A 23518-nucleotide genomic window follows, 5' to 3' on the forward strand; every position below is an offset into this window, starting at 1 on the left:
ATTTCTCTCAGAGTAGTAGGAATGGTATCAAATGTAGCTAAAAGGTCACTAACTGCCTGCCACAAAGATAAGCAGAGCCTCAAAAGTAAAGTATTCCAACTGGTCTTATACTTGAAATGCAAAACCAAACAGGCTCACTGAAAGAAGGTGACTCACTTTACTCTTATGAGACTGATAGGAGATTGATTTGATACTGCAAGCACAGCAGCATTTTGTAGAAGGGTTTGTGCTTGTTCCGCAGACAGTTCCTGACAAGGCAGTCCAAAGCACATCTTAACGTGAGGCACTCAGTCCTAAGCTGAACTGAACGGAAAAGACTAAACATGAGTTTAAAGAAAGGATTTCAATTGGTTGGATGTATGACTCTGAAATGCATGCTAGTTATCATGATTGTAAGTGGGAAAATTGATGAAAAATCCTTCAAATTTATGTCTGTCTCAAGAGCTGCCGTTCAGATATACTTGCCATGGAGATTAAAACACAATTTCATATGTTGCCGAGCAACCCATGAAAATCCTGAAATACTCTGAACTTTTATAAAGGTTGTGACAGTAGATTCAAAGAGAATACTAATTACTGAAAAGGGCAATATTTGCCAAATAACATTACAATTAATAAGCAGCATTTAAGGTAAATTAATAATCTCTTATAAATCTAAAAGCAAGGGAATTCCATGTGAAATAGTCCCTGTATTTGTAAAGTGTTAAGGCATATCCTCAGTAGGACATTTCTCAGAATGCAAATTAGTAAAATGCTTAATATATACCAACTTAACAATTTTTCTCTATATTACCATGTTCATCCTTATGTACTTACGTGATTTTCTTATATAACAGGTATTGGAAAGATCTTTTCATTACCAGTTTGGAGCAAAAGTTGAAAGTTGGGTGAACAGTAGGCATTCAAGATGATTGTTGAGAAGACAAAAATCCCTTGGATGAGTCTTTATCAGTTTAAGAAGAAAAATCTATTTTCTGTAAGCTGTACTGTAATCCCAATAGGGAAATGCAAGCAGTGCTATGTTGGGTGTATTCATACATTACAAAACAAATGCTAGCTGGCATTAAAAATCAGTGTAGGGGTGATAAAAATATATAGACCAAGAGCAGAAAAGTACTGTCAAGAAGATGTATCACCAGTATGTGCTTTATTTATTCTAAGAAGATCATCCCATGAGAAATACCTCTATTCCCAGAATTGTAATTGATGCCACATGACAAAGTGCTATGCCCGTCCAATTGTGAAATCTCACCTCTTCATTCACTCTGCTGCTCCTGCTGTGGAATCTGTTGTGTCCATCAAAGCAATTTTGAATGTAAACCGGTTTGACTATTTTTACCTAATCAGGCCTATTTAAAAGTAAACTAAGGATCCACTGTGAGGCCTGGCTAATGCTGCTCTACAGGAGATATGGATAGGATCTCTTGGTTTTCAGTGCTAAGATGGGCCTCCTTCCTTTAAAAACTTTTTTCTCTGCTTGCTTGCTTGTTTGTCTTCATTGCTGGAAAACTGAACTTAGCAAAGTGAATTCAATATATTACTTGGAAAGCAGCTGTTGTGCTTGTTTTGCCCCTCACTCTCACAATCAATGAGTGTTGATAACTCAGTTTGTCTGAATTGTATCTTTCTCATGTGATCACCCTGGCCCAGCTGACAGGAGCCATCACCCACCACCACGCAACATGAATGTAGTACTCAGAGCAGAGTCCCCCTGGGAGTGAGACTTTCTCTCTCCATTTTAAATGGGGAGCAGTCTGAGAAGTGTATTTGAGGAAAACAGAACATCTGTCTGGTTGCTTAAGAAGGGAATTGTACTGGAGAGAAAGTAGATAATTCATTCCAAAAAAATTAAACCTCCCATCTGTCCTCCTGTGGCAGCACTTCTGCATTTTACTGAGCCTTGGTACTTTGTTCATGTGCCTGGTGAAAGGTTCTTCCCCCATGCAGAAATCCCTGGGGAATAGAAATCTCCATGTATTTTGTTCTGAGTAAGTCCGCAACAGCTTGTGCTTGTTTAAGACAGTGGGAATAAAACACCGAGAGGTGTTAAGTGGCATGACCCATCAAATCCAACATTGCATCTGCAGACGAGCATGTTAACAAGCACTGCCTAACAGAGCAGTGTTCACATACAGGGCTGCACATGGGTGTCAAGCAGAGTGTCCGTTTTGTGGCAACTTTAACTTTTTCTAAACAAATATGCATCCTCATGGGATACCATTCAGCATCTTCCCTGTGTTGCTAAACAGATAAAATACATATTTGTTGTTTACTGACTGTAGGCAAATCCCTGAGATCTGAACTTCTCTAGGTGCTTGCAGGAGTACTGCCTTGGTGAGGACAAAGTGAAAAGGAAGATCAGTGGCTCCAGGCCTGTAATTGCCATTAAATTTGTGTATCTGAGCAGCTCATTATAACTTTTAACTTCTTTAAGCCTTTTTTATTCTGTCAAATGCTAGCCTTTTCCTGTAGCTTAGGTTTTGCTTACTTTGTTATCTGCCTGTTTTACAGCTTTAGTGATGACTGTTGCCATTGGTTGCCTTGATTCTCTGGTAAATCTTTTACTTTATTACTTTTTGGCTTTGTTTGCCTAGGATAATTTCAAACTCCTGAATACATACATTTAAATGCTATACATGACAGTTACTATACCAACTTGATACATTTGATCCTGTAAGTATCTTTACTTTATCCAACAGAAATAGATGTGCCTCTTTTTTCGGATTATCATTTAAATCACTGCAATGAATTACAGTTGTTCTAAAATTTTCTTGAGATAATGTTGGATACTGAGAATAATTCCAGTAATGACACAGGAACAAGTGCAAATGCCCCTGAAGCATTCATTAAGGATTGCTTAAGAGGTACACTGTGCTTATGAATCCTCATGGGCTACTTTAGAAATCCTGAGATGGATTCCTTAATTCTCATGAGATTTTGTGCCAAACACAGGACTGAAGTTGAAAATTGATTTTTTTTCCCCCTGTCCTTTTGAGTAATTTATCCACGTCCAAACTTGCTGAAATAAATATGTAAGAACTGGGAACCGTTTCATGAGAGAAAAACATCTCCCTGAGTATACAGCCTTCACAGGGTGCCAGGGATCTTCTGCTGCAGGAAAGGTCCAATTATTGTTTAGTGATGGAAGAGTGAGTTATAGCTTCAGAAGTAACAGCTTTCATCAAGAAATATTGTTCCGGCAAGTTGTTACCCTCCATGTGTCAGATAATCAGGGAGCAGCATCAGGTAACAGCACATTGAGGAGGGCTAGGCTGGATGATAGGTAATTACTATTGATTAGCTTGTAACTCTTCTCTTTGGAAATCAGATGAGGCATAGGGAGGCACAGGTAGAGCTGAAAAATTACTTTTTATTCATTGAAAGCACACAGTGACATGTTTTTCTGCAGTGTATGGTTACATGGGTGTCCCTGTAAGCAATTTATGCTCTTCTCATGTTCCTAGGGTAAAGATGGAGTGCAGCTGCCCTTCAGCCTGACCACTGCTCCTTGTTTCTCTCTACCAAAACCCAGTGGCCCTTGTTTAGCCACCGAGTGCTCTCTGTAGAAATCTGTGCAAGTATAACCCTTTTTACCTCTGCTAATTATCTTCTCTGTTGCAAAGACCACTTGTGGGAATGTAGCCCTGGCATTTGTTTTTCTGCTATGCTTTGTAAGCACTGCAAGTTCTTCCACTGGACCACAGAGCTTTGCTTTATTGATTATTTTTGTACTCTGCTCCTCTGGATTGTCTGAATATAGCTAATCCCAAACAGAAAGAAGGCAGCTCTGGGGGATCAAATTGCATTTCCTGGAGAGGGAATTCAGGCTCCGTGAGGAGGGACTGGAAGGCAGTAGCTGTGGTAGATTAGATTGATTTTTATCCACACATATAAATAACCCTTCTGAGTAGTAGTTGCAGCAATTGGCAGAATTGTTGAGCTTACCACTTTAGCAAGGGAGAATCAGATGGATTTTATTCTGCTGTGGTGTTAATGTGATTAAAATCTCTAGATGGCAGTGCCCATTGATCCAGAGCCCTGCAGAGATGTCACTGTTTGGGTATGCTTAATGAGGTCCCTGGAGAGGGAAGGAAGAAAGTTGAGTCTGGTTTCTTTCCAGTTTTGTCAATGAAAAGGACAAAGAAGTGGTTCTGGGAGCAAGGTGAGTTGTGACAAGGAAATCTGCCAGCAAGAGGGAAGGGCTGAAGGGAGTGGCCCCACAATGAATGATTTATTGCTGAGGACTGAAAAAAGGGCTCATGCAAGGAGCACAGTATCTGCTCTCACTTGAAAGCCACAGAGTGAGCTGTCACTTTAATATCTCATTTCCCTCTCCAGAATTTATCACATGGGAAACTAATAACCACCCAGGCATGTATGCATATGCTTATGGATATATAAACCTGCACAAATGACATATTATTTCTTAGAGCCATGTAAAATATTTGCACAATTTTAAAATCACTCTGAGCTGGCCTGGCTTCAGGTTTTTGGTCCCAATGGAAAAAAAATAAACTTGATTTGCATTGAAAGGCCTACTAAAAAGACATCTGGATCAGATACAGTAGAAGGTCTGAAAGGCAAGGCTTGTGTGTTTGGTTCAGTGATAGGGGTCTTTTTTAGAGATGGAAGGGGAATTCAGTCAAGTTTTGCTTTGGGATTTTGATAGGACTGAACCCAAACTTCAAAGTGAGAATGAACTTATCCAAAGAAAAGTCTTCTGCCAAAATGAGTGATAAAAACTGTGAAGATCAGCACAACGTTTGCTGACACGTGGCACAGAGAGCTAGAGCTCCCCATTATAAAACACTTCTACTACTGCTGACCACAGGGTTTTAGGGTGAGTGCCACACTGAAATAAAACATATGTTATTCCTCATTTCCCACTCTTCTTACCCTTTTTTTTTCAACAATGTTGTGGCTTGGACTCCTCCCTGAATGAGACTCCATCACCTTCAAGAAGAACAAGGGAGGACTTTATGTGATCTGCAAGACCTGTGTGTTAAGGGTAGGTGTCAGGATGATGGAGCTAGGCTTTTTTCAGTGATATCCAGTGATAGGACAAGGGGCAATGGGTGTAAACTGGAACATAGGAGGTTCCACGTTAACATCAGGAAGAACTTCTTTACTGTAAGAGTGACAGAGCACTGGAACAGGCTGCCCAGGGGGGTTGTGGAGTCTCCTACACTGGAGATATTCAAGGCCCGCCTGGACAAGTTCCTGTGTGATGTACTGTAGGTTACCCTGCTCTTGCAGGGGGGTTGGACTAGATGATCTTTTTAGGTCCCTTCCAACCCTTGGGATTCTGTGATTCTGTGATTCTGTGTTCTCCTTCCCATTCAGAAGATGGGCAGGGGGAGAGGCTGAGGAGAAGCTGGGCAGCAAGATGTTAGAAGAAATGTTTTGCTGTTGGGACTTGTTGAATTCTTGGTGGTTTAATGCCCTTGCAGAGATGGTAACTATTTGGGGAAGTATGTTTTGGAGGCACCCAATTCTGTTAGTCAGAGCAGTGGATTATATAGAGAGAATATATAGCAGGCATATATAACAGGCATGGTACTTAATACAGCATTCATATGGTTCCTGCTGCATTCTCAACTATAGCCTAAGTGTATTTCCAAGCTTTTGAGTCAGTCCTGGGATTTTCTGTCACTCCCTATAAAGAACGATATCATAAACAAGATAGAGCAGAGAGATGCAGTCCAGCATCTGAAGTGTGTTTTCAGTGGCTTCCCAGAGCAGACTAGCTGCTCAGAGTCTGGTGCCACATTTTGAACTCTGTAGTACTAAAGCTATCTGGAATGACTCCTGCCTTCCCCAGTCTTTGTTTTCCCTCCTGTGATTGACAGCAATGAAATCATGTCATTAAAAAGAAAAGTGGAGGAGAGACTGTCTTAGTTGCATCATTCACCAGTCCAGTTAAATCAGCATGGCCATGCAATCAGCATAGCTGACCTGGAGGAAGTGGAGGCAGCTGCCTGCCTGTAGAGTGAGCCATGGAGTAGCTCCTGTGCAGGAGGACCACTCAGTACAGACACAGGAGCTCAAAGCAGGGAAGAGCCACAGAGAGTGCATGCCACTAGTTATTGCATACAGCTCCTTGAAGAAAATGGACATTATCAAGCAATGCATTCTCTCATCTGGAGAAGTACAGTTGCAAGTGGGAACTACAAGCTTTCAGGGAGTTTAGGAAGCTAAAACCATCTTTTCATCTAAAACAGTTTTGAAAATTGTGCTCTTAATTACAATAGCACGGTCATTATGAAGGATATAGATACCTTATGGCCTTTCAGACACATGGGCTGAAGAGTTTTGTGTTCTTTTTAAGTGATGAGATTAATATAAGTGCTCTTAAATAACTACTTTGTTAATTTTTGGAAACGTGCTTTTAAAGGTGTTCAGTTACCATAGGGAGAAGATGTATCATGGGACCAAGGTGGGGTTTTCATATTTTTTTCTTGTTTCTGCTTTTTCATATTTTTTTCTTGTTTCTGCCCATTGTAAGAAAATAAATAGTGGTCCCAAATGATTTTATCAATAGGCTAGGTGTTGGAGAACAAGGGAGTTACTATGCTTTGAATTATCTGTTAGCAACTGAATTGTAGTAAATGAGCACGTGGTTGTCTAAACCCAGTTACAAAGGGGTAAAATATGGTAGCACAAACCTCCTTCCCTGATTTTACAGTTCTATGCTAAAATTTGTATTTACACTGAAATTGCCATAGACAGAATGAGCACGTAAATAGTTACCATGGTTCATCAGTATCAGAGGAGAATCAGTAACATATTTCACATCTGTGCCCAAAGTTGGTTTTGTTAGAGGAAAATATGGTTGCCAGCGTGATTTATATTTTTTCCCCCAGCAAAGTGCAAACAAACTAGAGCAGAAAGGAGTTCAGCTGAGGTGTGCAGTAATGGCATGATAGTCTCAAGCCCCAAACACACAAAAAGTGAGCATTGCAGTCTTCTGCAAGACTGACTTTGAAATAATGAGATTTTTTCATTTTACAGTGATGGTTCAGTGTTCTGTTTTTCTCTGTAGCTGACTCACTAGTTTTGTCTTCAGGCTTTTCTTTCACAGACTTTCCTGCATAGACAAAGGGTAAATAGAAGCCTTTTAAAATGAACTTCCTACAGAATCAGCTGCTGCTGAATGGGATTAAAACCTACTTTTTTGTAGTTCTATCAACAGAGGGAAATAGTAAAGAAAACCAGGATGTTTTAAAGAATATTGGCATTGAATTTTCCACCTCACTAGCATGGTTTTTGTACCTGCCTATGTTACAAGGAGTTAGGCACCCCCCAGTGTGGATTCTGATCCATACCTGATTTTCTTCTGGAGTTCACTGGTGCAAGTAAGTGGATCAGCAGGGAGCATTAATACAAAACAACTGCAGTAGTTAGAGCAACAGCAAAATTCTCCCTATTAAGGCAGAAGAATCCAAATATTTCCTCCTGTGGCAAGGTCAGCTGCAGGGGTCTGGTCCTACGCAAATTCAAGGGGAAGGACAGCGAGGGAGAGGTAGAAGCAGGGATGCGCTTAAAACTCATTCCGAAACTCATTCTCTGAGGCTTGTGTCCAGCTGTGACAGGCCAAATCCTCCCTATTTCTGGGGGGAGGTAGTTGCCCAATGTGTCAAGGAAAACAGACGGAAAGTCGTAGTCTTGCCTGAGTCTGTGTAAGGCACGTCTGGTCTTCTGGCTAGGTCAGGAAGTTTTCAGCTATTTGTGTTTCTAGGGCAGCACAGCTTTGTAAACTGTGCTTCACTGTATTTTTAGGTCTTGAAAGCATGCTGCCAAAATCTCAGATGTGCAGACAATGAAAATGTGATGTTGAGAGGTGTAACAACAGATTTTATGTCTAAAAATGATTTATCTTTAAGGATATAGGTGTACCTTGGGTAATTAAGATGGAGAGTTTGGGACCTGGAAGTTCAGAGAATAACTTTCAATAGTGAAAAGAAAATCTATAGCAGGCCGAAGGACTCTGAAGAAAATTTGTCCTTACTGGAGTGTGTTTACTGTTAATTCAATAATACTGTTTTCACTGATGCCCAGTGAGGTCAGACCTCTTTCTGCTTACCTCAGATGGACTGCATGGGTTGGGCACTGAATCACAACTCATGATGTTGCACATCATTTCCCATTCTGGCTCAGGCACAGATTTTTGACAGGACACTTATTTCAGTTTGCGTCACCTGTCTGTCTTTGAAATGGATCTTATGATTAGCCACCTTACTGGGCTGTCACAAGAGTAAGGGCCGTTCAGGACTGTGAAATATTCACTGTTGGTGAATATTCACTATTTGATTAACACATCCAGTATGTGGTGAACACACTATTGGTGTATTCACTGTTGGCGAATACAATGCTGAGAGTTTTGGAGATGCCAACACAGACATAGGAAGTCTGAAAGAAGTTAGGTCTGAACTTGAAGAGACCGCCAACTTATGACTAGCTTTGTACTTAGCAGTTTGTCACACAGGGACATCTGACCTAAAGCGGTTGCTGGCCTGAATATTGTTGAGGTGTTGGTAATTCTGGGACAGCCCAAGCTAGAGCTGCTGGGTCACTTGGCTGTTGGAAAGCAAACAAGACCAAAATTCTGGTATGGCAACAGGAAGGTCTGCTCTGCGGAGAGAATGGAGATGTCCTTTTCATCACAAGTGGGTTGGATGACAGGGTCTTCTGGGAAGGTACTTGGATCAGTTCTGGGAGGTAAAATAGAGAAGTGCTTTGCAGATGTTTTATAAGAACAGCCTGTCTGCAGGACTGGGGCTTCTACTCTCCATCACTAACCTTGGTGTTGCTTGGAAGCACTTCAGAAATGTTGAAAGATGATGAAATAACAGCATAATTACATTATTTTCTTAGCCATTTCTTAGAAAAATAACAGTTGGGCTAAGTTCATCAGTTGTAATTTGAACAAGCATCTCTAGGATTTCACGGTAACTCACTATTAAGAAGTCCACTCTTTAAAATGCTCGTAGAATGCCTCATAAATATTACATTCAGAATTAAGAGAAACCAAATCCATGGTCACTACTATTCATTTTCAAACTTTTTTGTCACTTACTTAGATTAATACTGTGTTGCTTCACTGACCAGGAGACTGATTCATTTATTTTGGAAGATGAAACCCTCAGTTCCACAAATCTAACAAAATAATTTTAATAACCAGGTGCAGACTTACAAAGCTGGTTCTTCTGGTAAGTTATCAGTTATGAATATTTCATATAGGCTGTCCTTATGTCGCACTGACCATTTAGGATGATGGCGCCAGATCCCTCTCTAGGCTGCTTTTCTGTGAGATTAGAAGACATGTCATATTGCATTGACTTAGGCACAGCTCTCATTAACTCTTTGAGATCACAATAAGAGTCATTAATGCTGTGTAGGTTACTGAACAACAGCCAGATGATCTCTTTCAGTCATTGCCCACATTTCATTTCTACTTAATGATCAGTTTCTTAATGTTATGTTTTCTCACTGTACAGTGAAAGTACCATGATTTTGCAATCACAGATAAGCCTAAAGCAACCTTATGGTTTCTACACCTGTTTAAATACAAGAAGATCCATGGTTTTATGGAACTGCATTTGAATACAATCAAGGCAAACTAAGACAGGAGTCACATCTGAGATAACAGTTATGTAGTCTGTCAATCTTTTATTGAAACTGTATGTTAAAATTGTCATAGGCTTAATTAATTCCTTTACTCTTTTGGAGAATTTAATCCATCTGGAAATCCCAACTTTTTTAATATTGCACCATCACGTACTGCACATTGCCCAGAGAAGGTAGTGCTGCTCCTCCCTTCCCCAGCAAAGCTGGCCAGATGTGGGTGAATGTGTACATCACTGGAACAAAAAAAAAAACCAAAAACCCACAGAAAGAGTTAAGAGGTGATTTATTTAAATAATTAAGACATAATAAATTAAGAAATCTAGCCAGTCTACAGACTCCCAAGAGCAGCTTGGGTGTTGGAAAGCAGAGCAAAGCAGTTGCGAATTGCCTGCATGACCCACATTTGCTCTCTGTGATACTCTGTGAGCATGTGCCCATGTACTTCATTAGCCAGGAAATGTATTCCTCACTTGCCCTTTGCTTCCATATGCTGGAAGGTTGGTGTGTGACAGGAGGTCTTGCCGATCCCCTCCCCATGGAGGAATGAATGTCATGTCTGTCAGGCAGGCTCTCGGGGTTTTAATTCTTCTCCTAGCCTTGAAACACACTGCATGTCTACCCACAAAATGATTTTGGCTCAGTAGGCTTTAAATAAGCACCAGTCACTAGTAAAAGTCACTACGCTGTTGGTCCATAATTCTGGTAAGAACAAACCATACCGCTAATATGCTTTCCTCATTTGACACCACCGAGATGGCCTCTTTTACTTGGACATTCCCTCTCATTTTGGCTCAACTTTAAGAAGAAATTACCATCATTACAGCCATATCCTGGGAGAACTGGAGAAAATGCAGTTTCATATGTTTGGGGTTTTTTTTACAGATTATGAGGGCAGACTCCCATAAAATCTCCTTATTTAATTAACAAAATCTTGTTTGACAGTCTTCTCTTTTTGGCATAAAGGTTAGCAATTTCCCAGAGTACTCTGCTGCTGCGGGGCCTGAAGCCACCACAAAATGTAAGCACAGATTTTAGTTTGGGAGCAGGCCAACAGTTCATTAAATCTTTCATCTTTCCCACTGGTTTGATAGTGTAATCACCACAGCATTAGCAAAGCAGCAAGCACGCTGTGATCTGACTACTTCACCTGTCTATACAGATAATAGTTTATGTATATCTTCTTATAATACCGCAGTGTATATGGCATGCAGTCGCCATACAAATGCATGTTCTCAGAACTCCTGCCCTGTCTGCTAGGTAGGACCTGTCCTCATGTGCTTCCTCAGTGGAAAGGGCCATTTCCCAGTGCTGGTCTGCCAACTTTATCTGAAGTCATCTAGGAAAAAATAATTCTATACTAAGCTGGGAAAAAACATTCTCTTTGCTGGTTTGCAAGGCAAGGAGTCCCTTCAATGCTTGCATGCTCTGGAGGTGCCTCTCTGTCTTTTGAGTCAGCCGAAGTGGCTGAAGCAGGGTTTTATAGGAGACAGATAGAAATCTACAAACAGTTTCATTTCCAGCAGCAAAATCCATCATTTCCTTAAGAAAGCTGTCACCTAGCCCTGTCACTGCTGTGTCATCTGCTTGGTGCATATCATTGATGGACTGGTACTTTCGGAGTATGTTTCATGAGACTGAAGAAGGTAAGAGTGATTTGAAAGAAGCTCACCCTTATCAGGTGAAGAAAAGCTCTATAAATACTTCCAGAGAATTAGAAAGCAAACCTACCAGTTGTGTTGCAAAATTGCTTTGTTATGAACTTACTTTTAGGAATTAATCAAAGAGCACAGGGAGTAAGTGGCTGAAAGCTGTGAGATGTTCCTTCACATGGAGATGTGCCCCCCTCGGTACATGCTGCTTGACAATACCAGGAGTTTCTGGGTTTCTTTACTGATATGGGGGTTACTGCTCTATTGGGGAGTTCAGGGCTGTCTGATGAAGGTGGCTTCAGCTGCATTTCTTTTCAAGAAACTTAGTTCAGAGAGTTGTTTCTCTAATGGCAGTTTTCTCTGTGTTTTTTCCCAGTATCAGTTCATACTTCACATTTTTTCTGTTGCTTGGCTAAGCACATAAATATTCTGCTGCCCTTTTACATTAATGCTTTCTCTAGGCAAGCTTTTGGACTACCCTCCCGCCCTGACCAGTCAGACTGAGGGGTCACTGTGCATCCTATGCTCCTGTGCCACGGCGTTAGCAGCACGACTTGTTTCTCTTTTCTGAGGACGGCAGGTTTTAAATCAGAAGGGCACAGAAAGGCCTTTTTATTGTGTTAAGAAACCAGCTCTTCAGCAGCAGAAGCAAAACTTGATATGAGTGCTGAAATGTTCCTGCTCAACAGAACAGAAATGTGAAGGTGGTTTGATTTATCACAAAGGAAGGTGTAAGAAACTACACATTCTTCACCTGCTGACCCTTAAACATCTCTTGAATTCGGACTGCTTCCTTTATAAAAAAAAAAACCCAAAAACACAACAAAACCCATCCAAAGAACCTGCTTCCTATTTATTTCTCGCTGTTACAGTACAATCAGGCTGCAGTCTGAGAGCTGGGATTGCATGTATAAAGTGATGTTCGCTGCTCTCTCAGGAGCACTGTCTGTTCCATGTGGCAAGGAGGACCACATGCTCTCCACCACCTCTCCTGGGGCACAGACTCACCTGCTGGGACTCCTGTGAGTTGCCATGTAAGCAGGTTGGGGCAGAATTAAGATTTCCTCTCACCTACAGCCAGGCCCCAGGCTGGGAGCTGGACCCGGATCCAGTGGGAGCTCTAGCTGGGTGCCCGGCTGGCCCACTGTTTGCTAGCCCAGCACACCCATGGCAGAGGATAGCCTGACACCTTGGAGACTGGTTAAACCAGCTGGGTTTTGGGCCTGGGTGTTGAACAACATGTGGGTCTGGGTAAGGAGGGCATTGCTTGAAGTCCCTGCCAGCTCTTCATTTTGTGCAGCACAGCTGTCTCTGGGCTCCCTGCTGCTCTCTGCTGGTGCTGTGTATGTAGGATGGCATGCTTTCGAGCATAGATGCTCCACTTCCAAGACGTAGCTTGTAGCTGACATATTTTACATTCACCTTAGCCATAGTCAAGACTTCTGTCCCCTTCAGTGCCATCCTTGCCTAGTTCTGCAGATAGAATTTTCATGGGATGTTTGGTTAGTTGAAGTTGTTTTGATAAGACACAAATGAGAGCAGAGAATTTTGGCTCTGTGATTATCACAGCACTAAAATAATTTAGGAAATGTTGCTATATTGTGTGTTGAACTTTTTATTTTTTTTAAGTGTGGAGTCACATTCCCTGATGAATTCTGCAGTGTTGGTCCTGGGCTGGAATGTCCAGAGGTGTCAGGAGACAAGTGCAGTGAAGGGTCTGCACAGAAAACCACTCTAGCAAAAACAGGCATTGGCCTTCTTACTGCGAGGAGGAGCTGAGCCTGCTACAGGGGCAGCTGGGGTTGAACTGCCGCCCTGTCAGGCTTTTGAGAAAGAAGTACCTCAGTCTCTCCTTGTTAAGTGGGATAGAGGGAACAGAAAGCCCTAATAGGCTTTGGCCACTAACTCCTGCTTTGTCTTCCCATCAGCTAGCTCTCCAGCCCTCAATTTCCCTCCTTAATGCTGACCCTAACCCACACATGGGACGTGTTTTAAGGCCCTCTTTATTAGGTTTGCTTGGCAATGTTCTGGTAGCGGTGGGGATACAGGGGAGGCTTCTGTGAGAAGCTGCTGGAAGCTTCCCCGATGTCTGATAGAGCCAGTGCCAGCTGGCTCCAAGATGGACCCGTCACTGTCCAAGCCCATCAACAATGGTGGTAAATGCCTCTGGAAAACATAGTTAAGAAGGGGGGAAAAACCCTGCGCAGCTGCAGCCAGAGAGAGGAGTGAGAACATGTGGGAGAAGCAGCTCTGCAGACACCAAGGTCAGTGAGGAAGGAAGGCAGGAGGTGATCCAGGCACCGGAGCAGACATTCACCTGCAGCCCATGGTGCAGCTCATGGTGAGGCACTGTCCCTCTGCAGCACATGGAGGTCCATGGTAGAGCAGACACCCACCTGCAGCGCATGGAGGATCCCACGCTGGAGAAGGCGGATGCTCAAAGGAGGCTGTAACGCTGTGGGAAGGCCCTGATGGAGCAGGCTCCTGGCAGGATCTGGGGCTCTGTGGAGAGAGAAACCCGTTCTGGGACAGGGGAAGAGTGTGAGGAGTCCTCCCCTGAGGAGGAGGAGGAGCAGAGACAATGAGTATGAAGTGACCATCAACCGCCATTCTCCATCCCCCTGTGCTGCTGGTGGGGAGGAGGTACAGAATTTGGGAGTAAGGTGTTAAGCCTGGGAAGAAGGGAAGGGTTGGGGGAAAGTGTTTTAAGATTTAGTTTTTATTTCTCATTATCCTCTGATTTGATGGATAATAAGTCAAATTAATCTCCTCAAGTTGAGTCTGTTTCTCCCGCGACAGTAATTGTCCCTGTCCTTACCGTGACCCACAGGCCTCTTGTATTTCCTCGCCCCTGTCCAGTTGAGGAGGGGAGTGATAGAGTGGCTTTGGTGGACACCTGGTGTCCAGCCCGTGTCAGCCTACCACAGCCTCAATTGTAAACAGATATGTGAGGGAAAATTATTAGTTTTTATTTTACTCATGAGTACATTTTGATCATATTGTGGGTAGTAAAATATCAATTGGGCAATTGGCCATTTGTTAATCTACCAGAGAAGTCAGTGCCTGAAGGGAGGAGAATGTAGGACATTTTGAGTCTGAATAGATGAGAAAGCTGCATTAGCTGGTGCAGTTCATTTCTGATCAGTCTCTGTAGTTGCAAAAAGGCTGTAATTGTACAGTAATTTACTGCTACCTGATTTCTGAAATCACTGCAAATGATTCCCACCAGACAGACTGCTTTGGTAAGCAGTTCATTTCAGTACCTCACAAAAGCTACAGCACAGAGCAGGGCGAGGACAAAATGAAGCAGAAGTGATTTACTGAGCAAGCAGTGTCATCACTGCTGCACATCATGTCTTTGCAAGATAGAAATTTGTTGGTTGATCTTACCTTACAGAACAAACAAGATTAAGTGGCAGAGGCACAAAAAGCAGTCCTGGCTGTCCGGGTCCAAGGAACATTTGCAGGCATGCATTAGGTCTTTTTCTGTCTCCAGTGGCGTGTGCTTGTTGGCAAGGTAGTGTTTTGGCGTGCAGCGCATCTCATAAATAGCTACCTGCTCATGGCATCTATTTAGGTAATTGGATCAGTTTGCCATCCCCCTTACTTATGAAGCCTTCCCTTGTGAATTATTTGAAACTTGGTTTTTACTGATTAAAAATTCGGATTACTCTGGCTCACACCGTGTAGAGCAGTAGCTGGAGTCACTTCTTCTGGAGTCATGGAACTAGAGGAAGCCACCGTCCTGTGTAATTACAGAAAGTAAGTGTGGGAGTGTGAGTGCGTGAGTGCACTCCAAGGAGAGCTCTGCAGTAGCTGCTAAACAGAAAGTCAGGAAGAATTAATTACATTGGTATAATCTCAAGGACAGCAAAGTGAAACCCTGTAATCCCCACAGGACAAATACTCTTTTGCTCTGTTATCAGTCTGGATTAAATCCCTGAGTTTCCATACTCAGTCACTTATGGTTAGGTCAACATTTGCCTGGTTTTCAAACAAGCAGTCTTCTCAGCTGAGTTAGTGTTGATGGCACAAAATTCTCTTTGGTTTTAAAACTTTAATAAGGAGTGATATTTTAGAAAAGCAGTACAGTTTCTGTACAGAGAAAGCTGTATTTCTTGCAGCTATTTGATTTCATAATTTAGAATTTCCTTTTTCCCCCCACTTGAATGTCAGAGGTATTTGCTAATTGGGGAACCAGTGTATCATTAGATATTCTGAATGATCTTCCTCCACCCAGTTTTTGCCACCACCCAAAACACTGGAGCAAGCAGCAGCCTGTCCTGACTAGCTTGAGGAGTTCACTGCCTCAGGAAGTGATCAAGATCACATCTCTGTCAGCATCTCCTCTCTTCTTGCAAATGAGAAATGTAACTCCTGAGAAAAAAGAAACCAAAGGCATGTGTTAAACACTAGAGAGAAGACACAGAACGAGTTGCACCTCAATTTCAAAACTCCTCCTGCAGGCTTTAGCACTCTGCCGAGTTAAAAGGACCAATCTCCAAAAGACATAAGAAAAGCATGTTGAGAAAGCATCTCTGGGGGCGAACAGCCCTACACAGAGAGCATGTACTACAGGTTGCGTACTTGATGAGAATACTGCACTTTCTTGCGTGCAGGCATAGATGAACTTGAGGCACTGCAACAGCTATCTTGCCTAAGCCTGGGAACATGTTCATTGCTTTCTGCTGTGCTGATGGGAAAGCTGGACTTGGCTAAATTCCTTCGGTACTCCGATACCACAACAGAATGGTTTTTTATTTGCATATAGCACCAGAGGACTCATCTGGCAGTAGAGACCATGAGCACCTATCATGATACAAGTAGCAGATAATACTGGTAGCTTCTTAAATGCTCACTGTAGTCTGAATTTCCTGATGGCACAGTGAAATCTCAGACACTGAAATGTAATGGTGTGGGAGTCAGGATGGTAACACCTCTCCGTCTGAGCTCCATCTGACAGAGTCTTAAGAGCACCATACAGCATGGTACTCCACTTGGTTGAGGAGTGCTGTGGACAGCAGAGAGCAAGGTGCATAGCTCCTTAGCAGCAGGCAGGTTTGACTGGGTATGTCAGTGCTGCAGATTTGGAAAGCTAATTACTTTGTGCAAAAAATATATATAAACTTAAATCAACAGCTTTTATGCTCGGCAGGCTTACTTAAACCATGATCAACTCTGATCAAGTGCCATAAGAACTGCCACAGGCTCACTTTTTGAGTCTGCCTTGATAATTCTAAACCACATTTTTAAAATAATGCTGATTTCACAAGACAAGGACAAGTAACAGATAATCTGTAACTTCGATGAACTGTTCCTTATTTCACACACGTTGCATAAATGGTAGCTTGCATTGCCCATGTGTCTACACGTAAGTTTTAGGTGGCTTGATTTGTTTGCTGCTGTGTGATAGTCACAAAAGACGCCAAGGCAGAGCAGGAACCAGAGGATTCATGAGTAGGACAAGGCCGCAAAGAAGTTAAAGGGGAGCTAAGATCAAGCAGGGTAGTGGCAAAGGAACATATAATGTAGGCATAAAATGAGATATACTCAACCCCAAATGAGATTGGGTCTTTCTTTGCTCCATTTTTCTGAAAGCTGCTTGTTTCACCCAGTATTTATCAACTTCTGAAGGGCCAACAAGTGACAACGGTAGACAATAGGCAAGCATGTCCTTGCTGTAAAACAGTGAGGCAATTCCTTCTGCAGAGCTCCTTGCTGCTGAGACAGAAGCCTTTGTTCCTTACATCAGCTGGATATCTTTTGTTATCTGAACCTGTCTCCTCTTTGATTGCACTAATTAATACCATTGCAAATCTCTTGATGTTTCTCATTTACAGAACGCTGTTACCTTACACCTCACTTTGATGAGATGTGTGTGAATCTGCTGTTTACAACTCCATTCAGCTAGTCAATTCCTCTGTTAGCAGTGACCTGTTAAGAGATGAAGGTAGCACGTGCACCAAAACACCAGCCCTGACTGACACCCACCATCAAAATCTCTGCACCCTACCCGTGCTTGTCTGTGCTCAGAGCTCCTGTGCGTGTAAAGAACACAAGGCAAGACAAGAGAAAATGCTGAGGAAATCAGAAGAGGGAATTGGTCGATTATGTTGATAACAGCTCTTTATCAACTCATTTCTTGTAGTCTCCCAGCTGTCAGCATTAAAACTGTGCGTGTTGTTTTCAGCTGAAGTAGATGTCTCCCACTGCTCCTGAAAAGTGAAGGGTCATTCCTGTAGTAATGAAGTAAAAATCACTGACATTACCATTCCAGACTTTCACCAGGGGATACAGCTGCAGTCCAGTTTACAAATCTGAGCTCTGAATAACTCCCTAGAAGCTAACAGAGTTGCTCCAGCATCAGGCTCTCTCAAACTTATTATTTCAGCACATTTTAGCCTTTTCTCATGATGGTTTGAAGTGATGGCATGTAGATTTCAAGTGTCCACTCAACTTTCTTCATTTTCTCTTTCTGTTTTGAAGTATATTCGGTGCTGTTCGAACTGGTGCTTATATGCTGTACATTTTGATGACCAAAGGCCTGAAGCAGTCAGTGTGTGATCAGAGTTTTTACATTGGACCTGTCAGCAAATTCTGGGCATATGCATTTGTGCTAAGCAAAGCACCCGAACTAGGTAAGTACCCTCTGTCCCTTTCTCTTGCTATTCATATTTAAAGCAGAAATAGCTGTGCAGAAAGCACAGGAAGGGTCTCAGCGTTGTCAAAATCTTGTTTTAGTCTTAGAAAAATTGAGCAAACAAAACCAGCCCCAAACTCTGCATGTTTTAGTCTCTAGAGATTAAGCTTGACTGAAGTTAGAGCAATGTGCAGTTGAAAAAGCCTATTCCCAGCCAAGGGATAAATTGCAGTGATTATATGTAACAGGGCAGTCAAGAGGTAGGAGCAATTTGGTCCATACTTTTTCCTCAGCTACTTGGAGGCAAATCTGAGTAGCATAATTGGCAGTCACTAACCCCATAGGTACAGAAGTGAAGGGTGGGCAACAGCACCTGTGTCAGGAAGAAGCTTTGAGTTAGGTTCTGCCTCCATTATGCAGCATTCATCCTTAAACACACATGGAGGAGTACAATTATGAACAGTAATGTGCTTCCTCCCTAAACACTGAAAGCTGTGGCTGTCTGCTTCCTCCAAATAGAAACCAATTTCCTTTAATATCCCTAGCTTTTCCAGACCTGATTCTTATAGACTCCCCTCTCTCCAGCTCTTTTTTTTTTTAAGAATACTTATGATATACATGCCAAAGCCAACTTAATAGGAAGTCTGCATATGTTCTCATCTCATGGCTTATTAGTGTCAGAAAGTATTGTTTTGGGAAGGAGCAGCCATCAGTTTAGCAGCCCCCCAGCTTTCATTTTGGAGGATGCCCTTATGAAACCTCAAAGGGCTGTAGCACTCACTGTGTTCAGGTGTACAGCAAAAATAAGCCTTTACCTTTCAGCAGAGAATTTGATTCAGCAAATTACAAGGACAGCAATACATCAGCATAACTGGAGAGAGACAAGACACTATTTGCCTTGCTGTGTCAGAATCTCTTGGTTTCATGCTGTTTACTGCAAAACCACAGAAATCTACGTGTTAAAACTGGAAAACAGCAGCTAGAACTGCACAGCACCAGTAAATTGAGCATATGATTATTTATTAAAATGTGAGTCAACATCTTACAGCTAATGAAGTAAACAGTAGCATTACAGCTTATTACTGACCTTGTGCAGACGGTGCAGTTTTGGTTCCACCCATCACTAGTATTCATTACATGGATTTCCTGGGATGGATATATGTAGAAATAAGTTTCCAGATTCAAATCTCAGGGATCTTTTTGGAAACACCGTGTCTGTAACAGTGGAAAACAAGTAGCATATATATATATATAGAGAGAGACATATCTAATTGAGCTGCTCAGTGCAATAATGAGAACCAGAAGGAAGGAAAAAGCAGGAACGAAAAATAAAGTTTACATTTCTACAATAGCAGCATGAATTTGCAGAAAAGGATGTGCATTTCAACATAAAACAAATTTCTTTCTAGAAGCATTTTTTCTAGTAATTACATACCTTTTGGTACTGTAGGTTGCATATGCAATAGCTTTTTGCATAGCTCAAAAAGATCTACTACATTTAACTAGGTTCAGTTTGCAGGTAGGCATTTGAATCTGAGGACTTCAGATACTGTGCTGCATCCTGTTGAGCTGCATTTCTCTTCTAGTGACAGTATCTAATGGACAGTCTCCCAGTCAGAGTCGATACAAGTGCATCCACCTGCCTCACCTCAGACTTCAACAGATGATGAAACTACAAGTATAGTGCTACCAAGTAAACCTATGGAGTTTTCAAATGGGTTATCCACACAGGAAAATGTGTGTATTTTGGTTTTCTGAAGATTGCATAGAGATTAGGAGCCAAGCTAGCCCTCAGATCAGACAGATCTGAGGTCAGACAGATCTGATCTCAGTTCTGGAGGTGAGCTGGTGGCTCCAAAATAGTGTGTACTCCAACATCAGCAAAAGGATGAAAGCGCTGCGGTAATTACAGGATTGTTCGATATGTTTCTCATTTCCTTCCTTTTTTTTTTTCTTTTTTTTTTTTTTTTTGTGTTTTGTTGCAGGTGACACAATATTCATTATTCTTAGGAAACAGAAGCTCATCTTCTTACACTGGTACCATCACATTACTGTGTTACTTTATTCTTGGTATTCCTACAAGGACATGGTGGCTGGCGGTGGCTGGTTCATGACCATGAACTATGGAGTACACGCTGTTATGTACTCTTACTATGCCTTGCGGGCTGCTGGCTTCAGAGTTTCACGCAAGTTTGCCATGTTCATCACCTTGTCGCAGATCACTCAGATGTTGATCGGTTGCGTGATCAATTACCTGGTCTTCTCCTGGATGCAGCATGGCCAGTGCCATTCCCACGTGCAGAACATCATCTGGTCCTCTCTCATGTACCTCAGCTACTTTGTGCTCTTCTGCCATTTTTTCTTTGAGGCCTATATTGGCAAAACCAGAAAAGAAAGGAAGGTTGACTAGTGGTAGAAACGAGAAGCCATAGCTCAGGGTCATCAAGAAAAACAAAATTATAAGAAAAGAAAATGGCACAAGGAAACACATATATGTATGGTGCAGCTAAAACTTGGCAGCTTAGGGAAAGTTAGCTTGGTTTAACCCAGTAAGTTTATGATCCTATCATGGTGAGAACTCACTGAATTCTACTCTATCTCAAAGGACTGCTGGTGAAAGACAACTTCCTTCTTGTACCTGTCTGCTCTAGAAAAGAAAGGAGAAAAGAAAGAAGAATAAAAAAAAAAAAAAAAAAAAGAAAAAAAAAAAAAGGAAAGAAAAGAAAGAAGAGAAGAGAAAAGAAATGAGGGGAAAAAGGTTACATTAAATAAGTATTGTGTTTCCCCAGGGTGGAGGAAAGACTTACTTAAAGTTTCTAAATCCTTTCTAATATTTTTTCAGCATTAAACTTGAAGAAAACAAAGCAGAGAGGTTACAAAAAGAAAAACAAATCTGCCTGTGATAACAGCACGATTGCAGAATTAAAATCTTTTCCATATAGGGTTGATACCTTTAGCCAAAATGAAACCCAAAAGGTTGTTTTCCGCGTGGAAGGTGGCTGAACTCCACGCTGTGGTCATGTATGGAAAAGAGAAGAGATTGATTTCTCCACTATATACTCTGCTAGGGGAGCAGATCTGGGATGCAGAGTTGCCTCCCTCAGAAGGCAGAAAGGAGCAGTACTTTTACAAGAGTTTAATGTGAAAAGATGCACTGTTGCAATACATATCTCAGAGAGTGCATTTTCCAAGTGCATTTTTCACTTAAAAGCAAGGAGTTTTTACAGCAGGATAAGTCATAGAGGGTTAAATCAATCAATATTTGCTAAATTACCAGGGGCTAATAGCAGAGGGATGTTCAGGAAGGAGAGGGAGGCAACTGTCCTCGTGATTTTTAGAAATTACCTGTTAATTTCCATTTAACCCTCAGCAATACTGAATTAAATGAGGGAAATCAGAAGAAATCCTAGTTAGCTGGAAGAGAGTGATGTATCTGCCCACTGTTTTCAGAACAATGCCCCATGGTACAATACGGATTCTATATTTTTGTGGACACAAGGATACCTGCCTGGGTGGGAAGAGGTGTCAGGACTGTGCGACATTGGGAAACACTGTGCTTCTGCATCTGCCTCCTGGGCAGTGCAAAGATGTTCAAAGTGCCCTCCTCTGGTCATGTGGAGATACTACTACAAAACATACTTGGAATAGGGTTTTCTTGAGATTTGTGTAGAGAAAAAATAGTCTAAACGGAGTAATTTTGCTGCAACAGCTTAACTCTAAAGTCCAGAGAGAATTGCCCTTCATTAAGTACATCTCTCTGCAGAATCTGTACTGTAACATCAGACTGACCACTTCAGAAGATGCTCTTTCTTCTCTGAAGTCAGCTACAGATATAAGGAGAAACGTATTTCACTCTGAACCTTAGAGAGTTAGTTGAGAACAGCCATATTCTGTCAAAGACAAGTAGATTGCATTAGCTGTGATATTCCAGTCCTTAAAAAGCCAAATAAAATGTGTAAAAGTTCCTAGTATTTCAAAGACGCAAGTATGTAAACTTGATGTTAATTGTGTTAATGTAGTATTCTAAATTGTATCAGTTAGGTAGTTTAACTAAACAATTAGAAGAACTAGATCAACAAAATAGGGACTGCTGTTCTGCATAGAATATACACACACCTATAACTACACCCATATACACATTCTGTGAATTGTCAACAAGAAAAAAAAAGCCCAGTGGCAGAGAATCACATTTCCTGGCTAATGCAAAAGATTGTCATTATCTTTCTTGCTTTAATTTGAGATTGTACAGTACAAAGATTTTTTTTATTATGATTTTTAGCTTTAATTGTGCTGTCATTCATGAAACAGAGCTGCTTTAGTATCCTGTTAAGAAATGACAAGGGCTTTTGGTGTCTCATTCTATACAAAAGAAAAACAAATAAAGCTACATTCCATGTTATGTGAATGGTCTAACAAATCAAAAAGCCTTTGCAGGCTAAAATCATAATTATAACAAGCAGAAAATGAGTTTACATTTGTGTTATTTAAGTTATTGATGTGCTGACGTTATTTTATGGTACACAACAAATAGCAAAATGTGATATGCAGTAATGAAGCTATGATACTCATTAATAGGACTACTGTATACGTGGAAATATTAGACAAAACCTTAAATGTGCAAACCATTTTGTTATACAGCTTGGGAGTAGATAATTATAATGCTGAATAAGCCTTTTTCCTCATGCTTAATTTTGCCCTGGCTAAGAAGCAGCTTAAGACCAGTTGAGAGTGGAAAAGGCAAAATTAAAGTCAACTGCAATTAGATGAGAAGTCTTAGTAGAAGCTCACCATCGTGCCATTTAGACCCTCAGTCCTGTGTGTCTTAGGTCTTTTAAATAAAGCAAGAGGGGTTGGAAGTGTTCTGGCATCTGAAGCTGAAGTTGGAGCAGAAGTCTTGGACCCTGTGAAGTCAGTGGAGATTTTGCTCTGCTGTGAACAGAGCCGCTGTGTCTGACTGCCTTTACCTGAGCAGGGTGGGAAGGAACCGCACACATCTCAGGCTAATTTGAGGCTTATGGCTAATGATTTGAAACCCCCTAAACTTTATCAATGTGAAGTAACACCACAGCAAGGCAAGGACTCCTTGCTCCTAAGTTTAACACGGGCAGAAAACAGGGTGGGTTGCAACCAACCTGCCATGTTTAGTACACTCTTTTCCTAAGTTGCATAAGGGAAAAAACACACCTGTGCATGCTGGATGGCAATTCTGGCAATGCCAATACTGACTTCAGCAGAGCAGGGATTTCACCACTCTTACCCCATCCTTCCAAAGCCCTTGCAGGCACCATTGCGCTGTTCCCAGTGCCTGCTCCATCACATGCCGAGCACCCCACCAGCCAGGGCCAGGCGGGCAATGGCCACCTTCCTTTTTGCGGCTCCTGCACAGAATCCAGCTGGAGTGACCTCCTCAAGGCACATTGCAGGTGTACCCCTGGCATGCAGGCACTGAATTCAGTGGATGTCCTGGCAGGTGACTAGGCTGCAGGCAGGCATATGTATAGGGAAGGGGCAGCAAGGTCAAGCACACAAGGGACAATGGTAAATTAGGGTACATTTATTGTCACACAGGAAATTGGCTGTCACACTGCCATTTGCTTCAGCA

The 23518-nt window shown here is 41.9% G+C and overlaps 1 protein-coding gene across 1 annotated transcript in view; it reads left to right on the plus strand.

Moving 5' to 3' along the window:
* The window catches only part of ELOVL6 (ELOVL fatty acid elongase 6), a 79069-nt gene extending 56681 nt beyond the window's left edge, over positions 1-22388 (plus strand). Inside the window, exons 3-4 of the mRNA XM_065690230.1 lie at positions 17763-17914; positions 19902-22388. Of these exons, the coding sequence (XP_065546302.1) occupies positions 17763-17914; positions 19902-20326 (577 nt within the window). The 3' untranslated portion in view covers positions 20327-22388. The remainder of the gene's footprint in view (positions 1-17762; positions 17915-19901) is intronic.
* Positions 22389-23518: the final 1130 nt, after the last annotated feature.

The sequence above is a fragment of the Lathamus discolor genome, chromosome 1 (genome assembly GCF_037157495.1).
Source record: "Lathamus discolor isolate bLatDis1 chromosome 1, bLatDis1.hap1, whole genome shotgun sequence".
Taxonomy (NCBI): domain Eukaryota; kingdom Metazoa; phylum Chordata; class Aves; order Psittaciformes; family Psittacidae; genus Lathamus; species Lathamus discolor.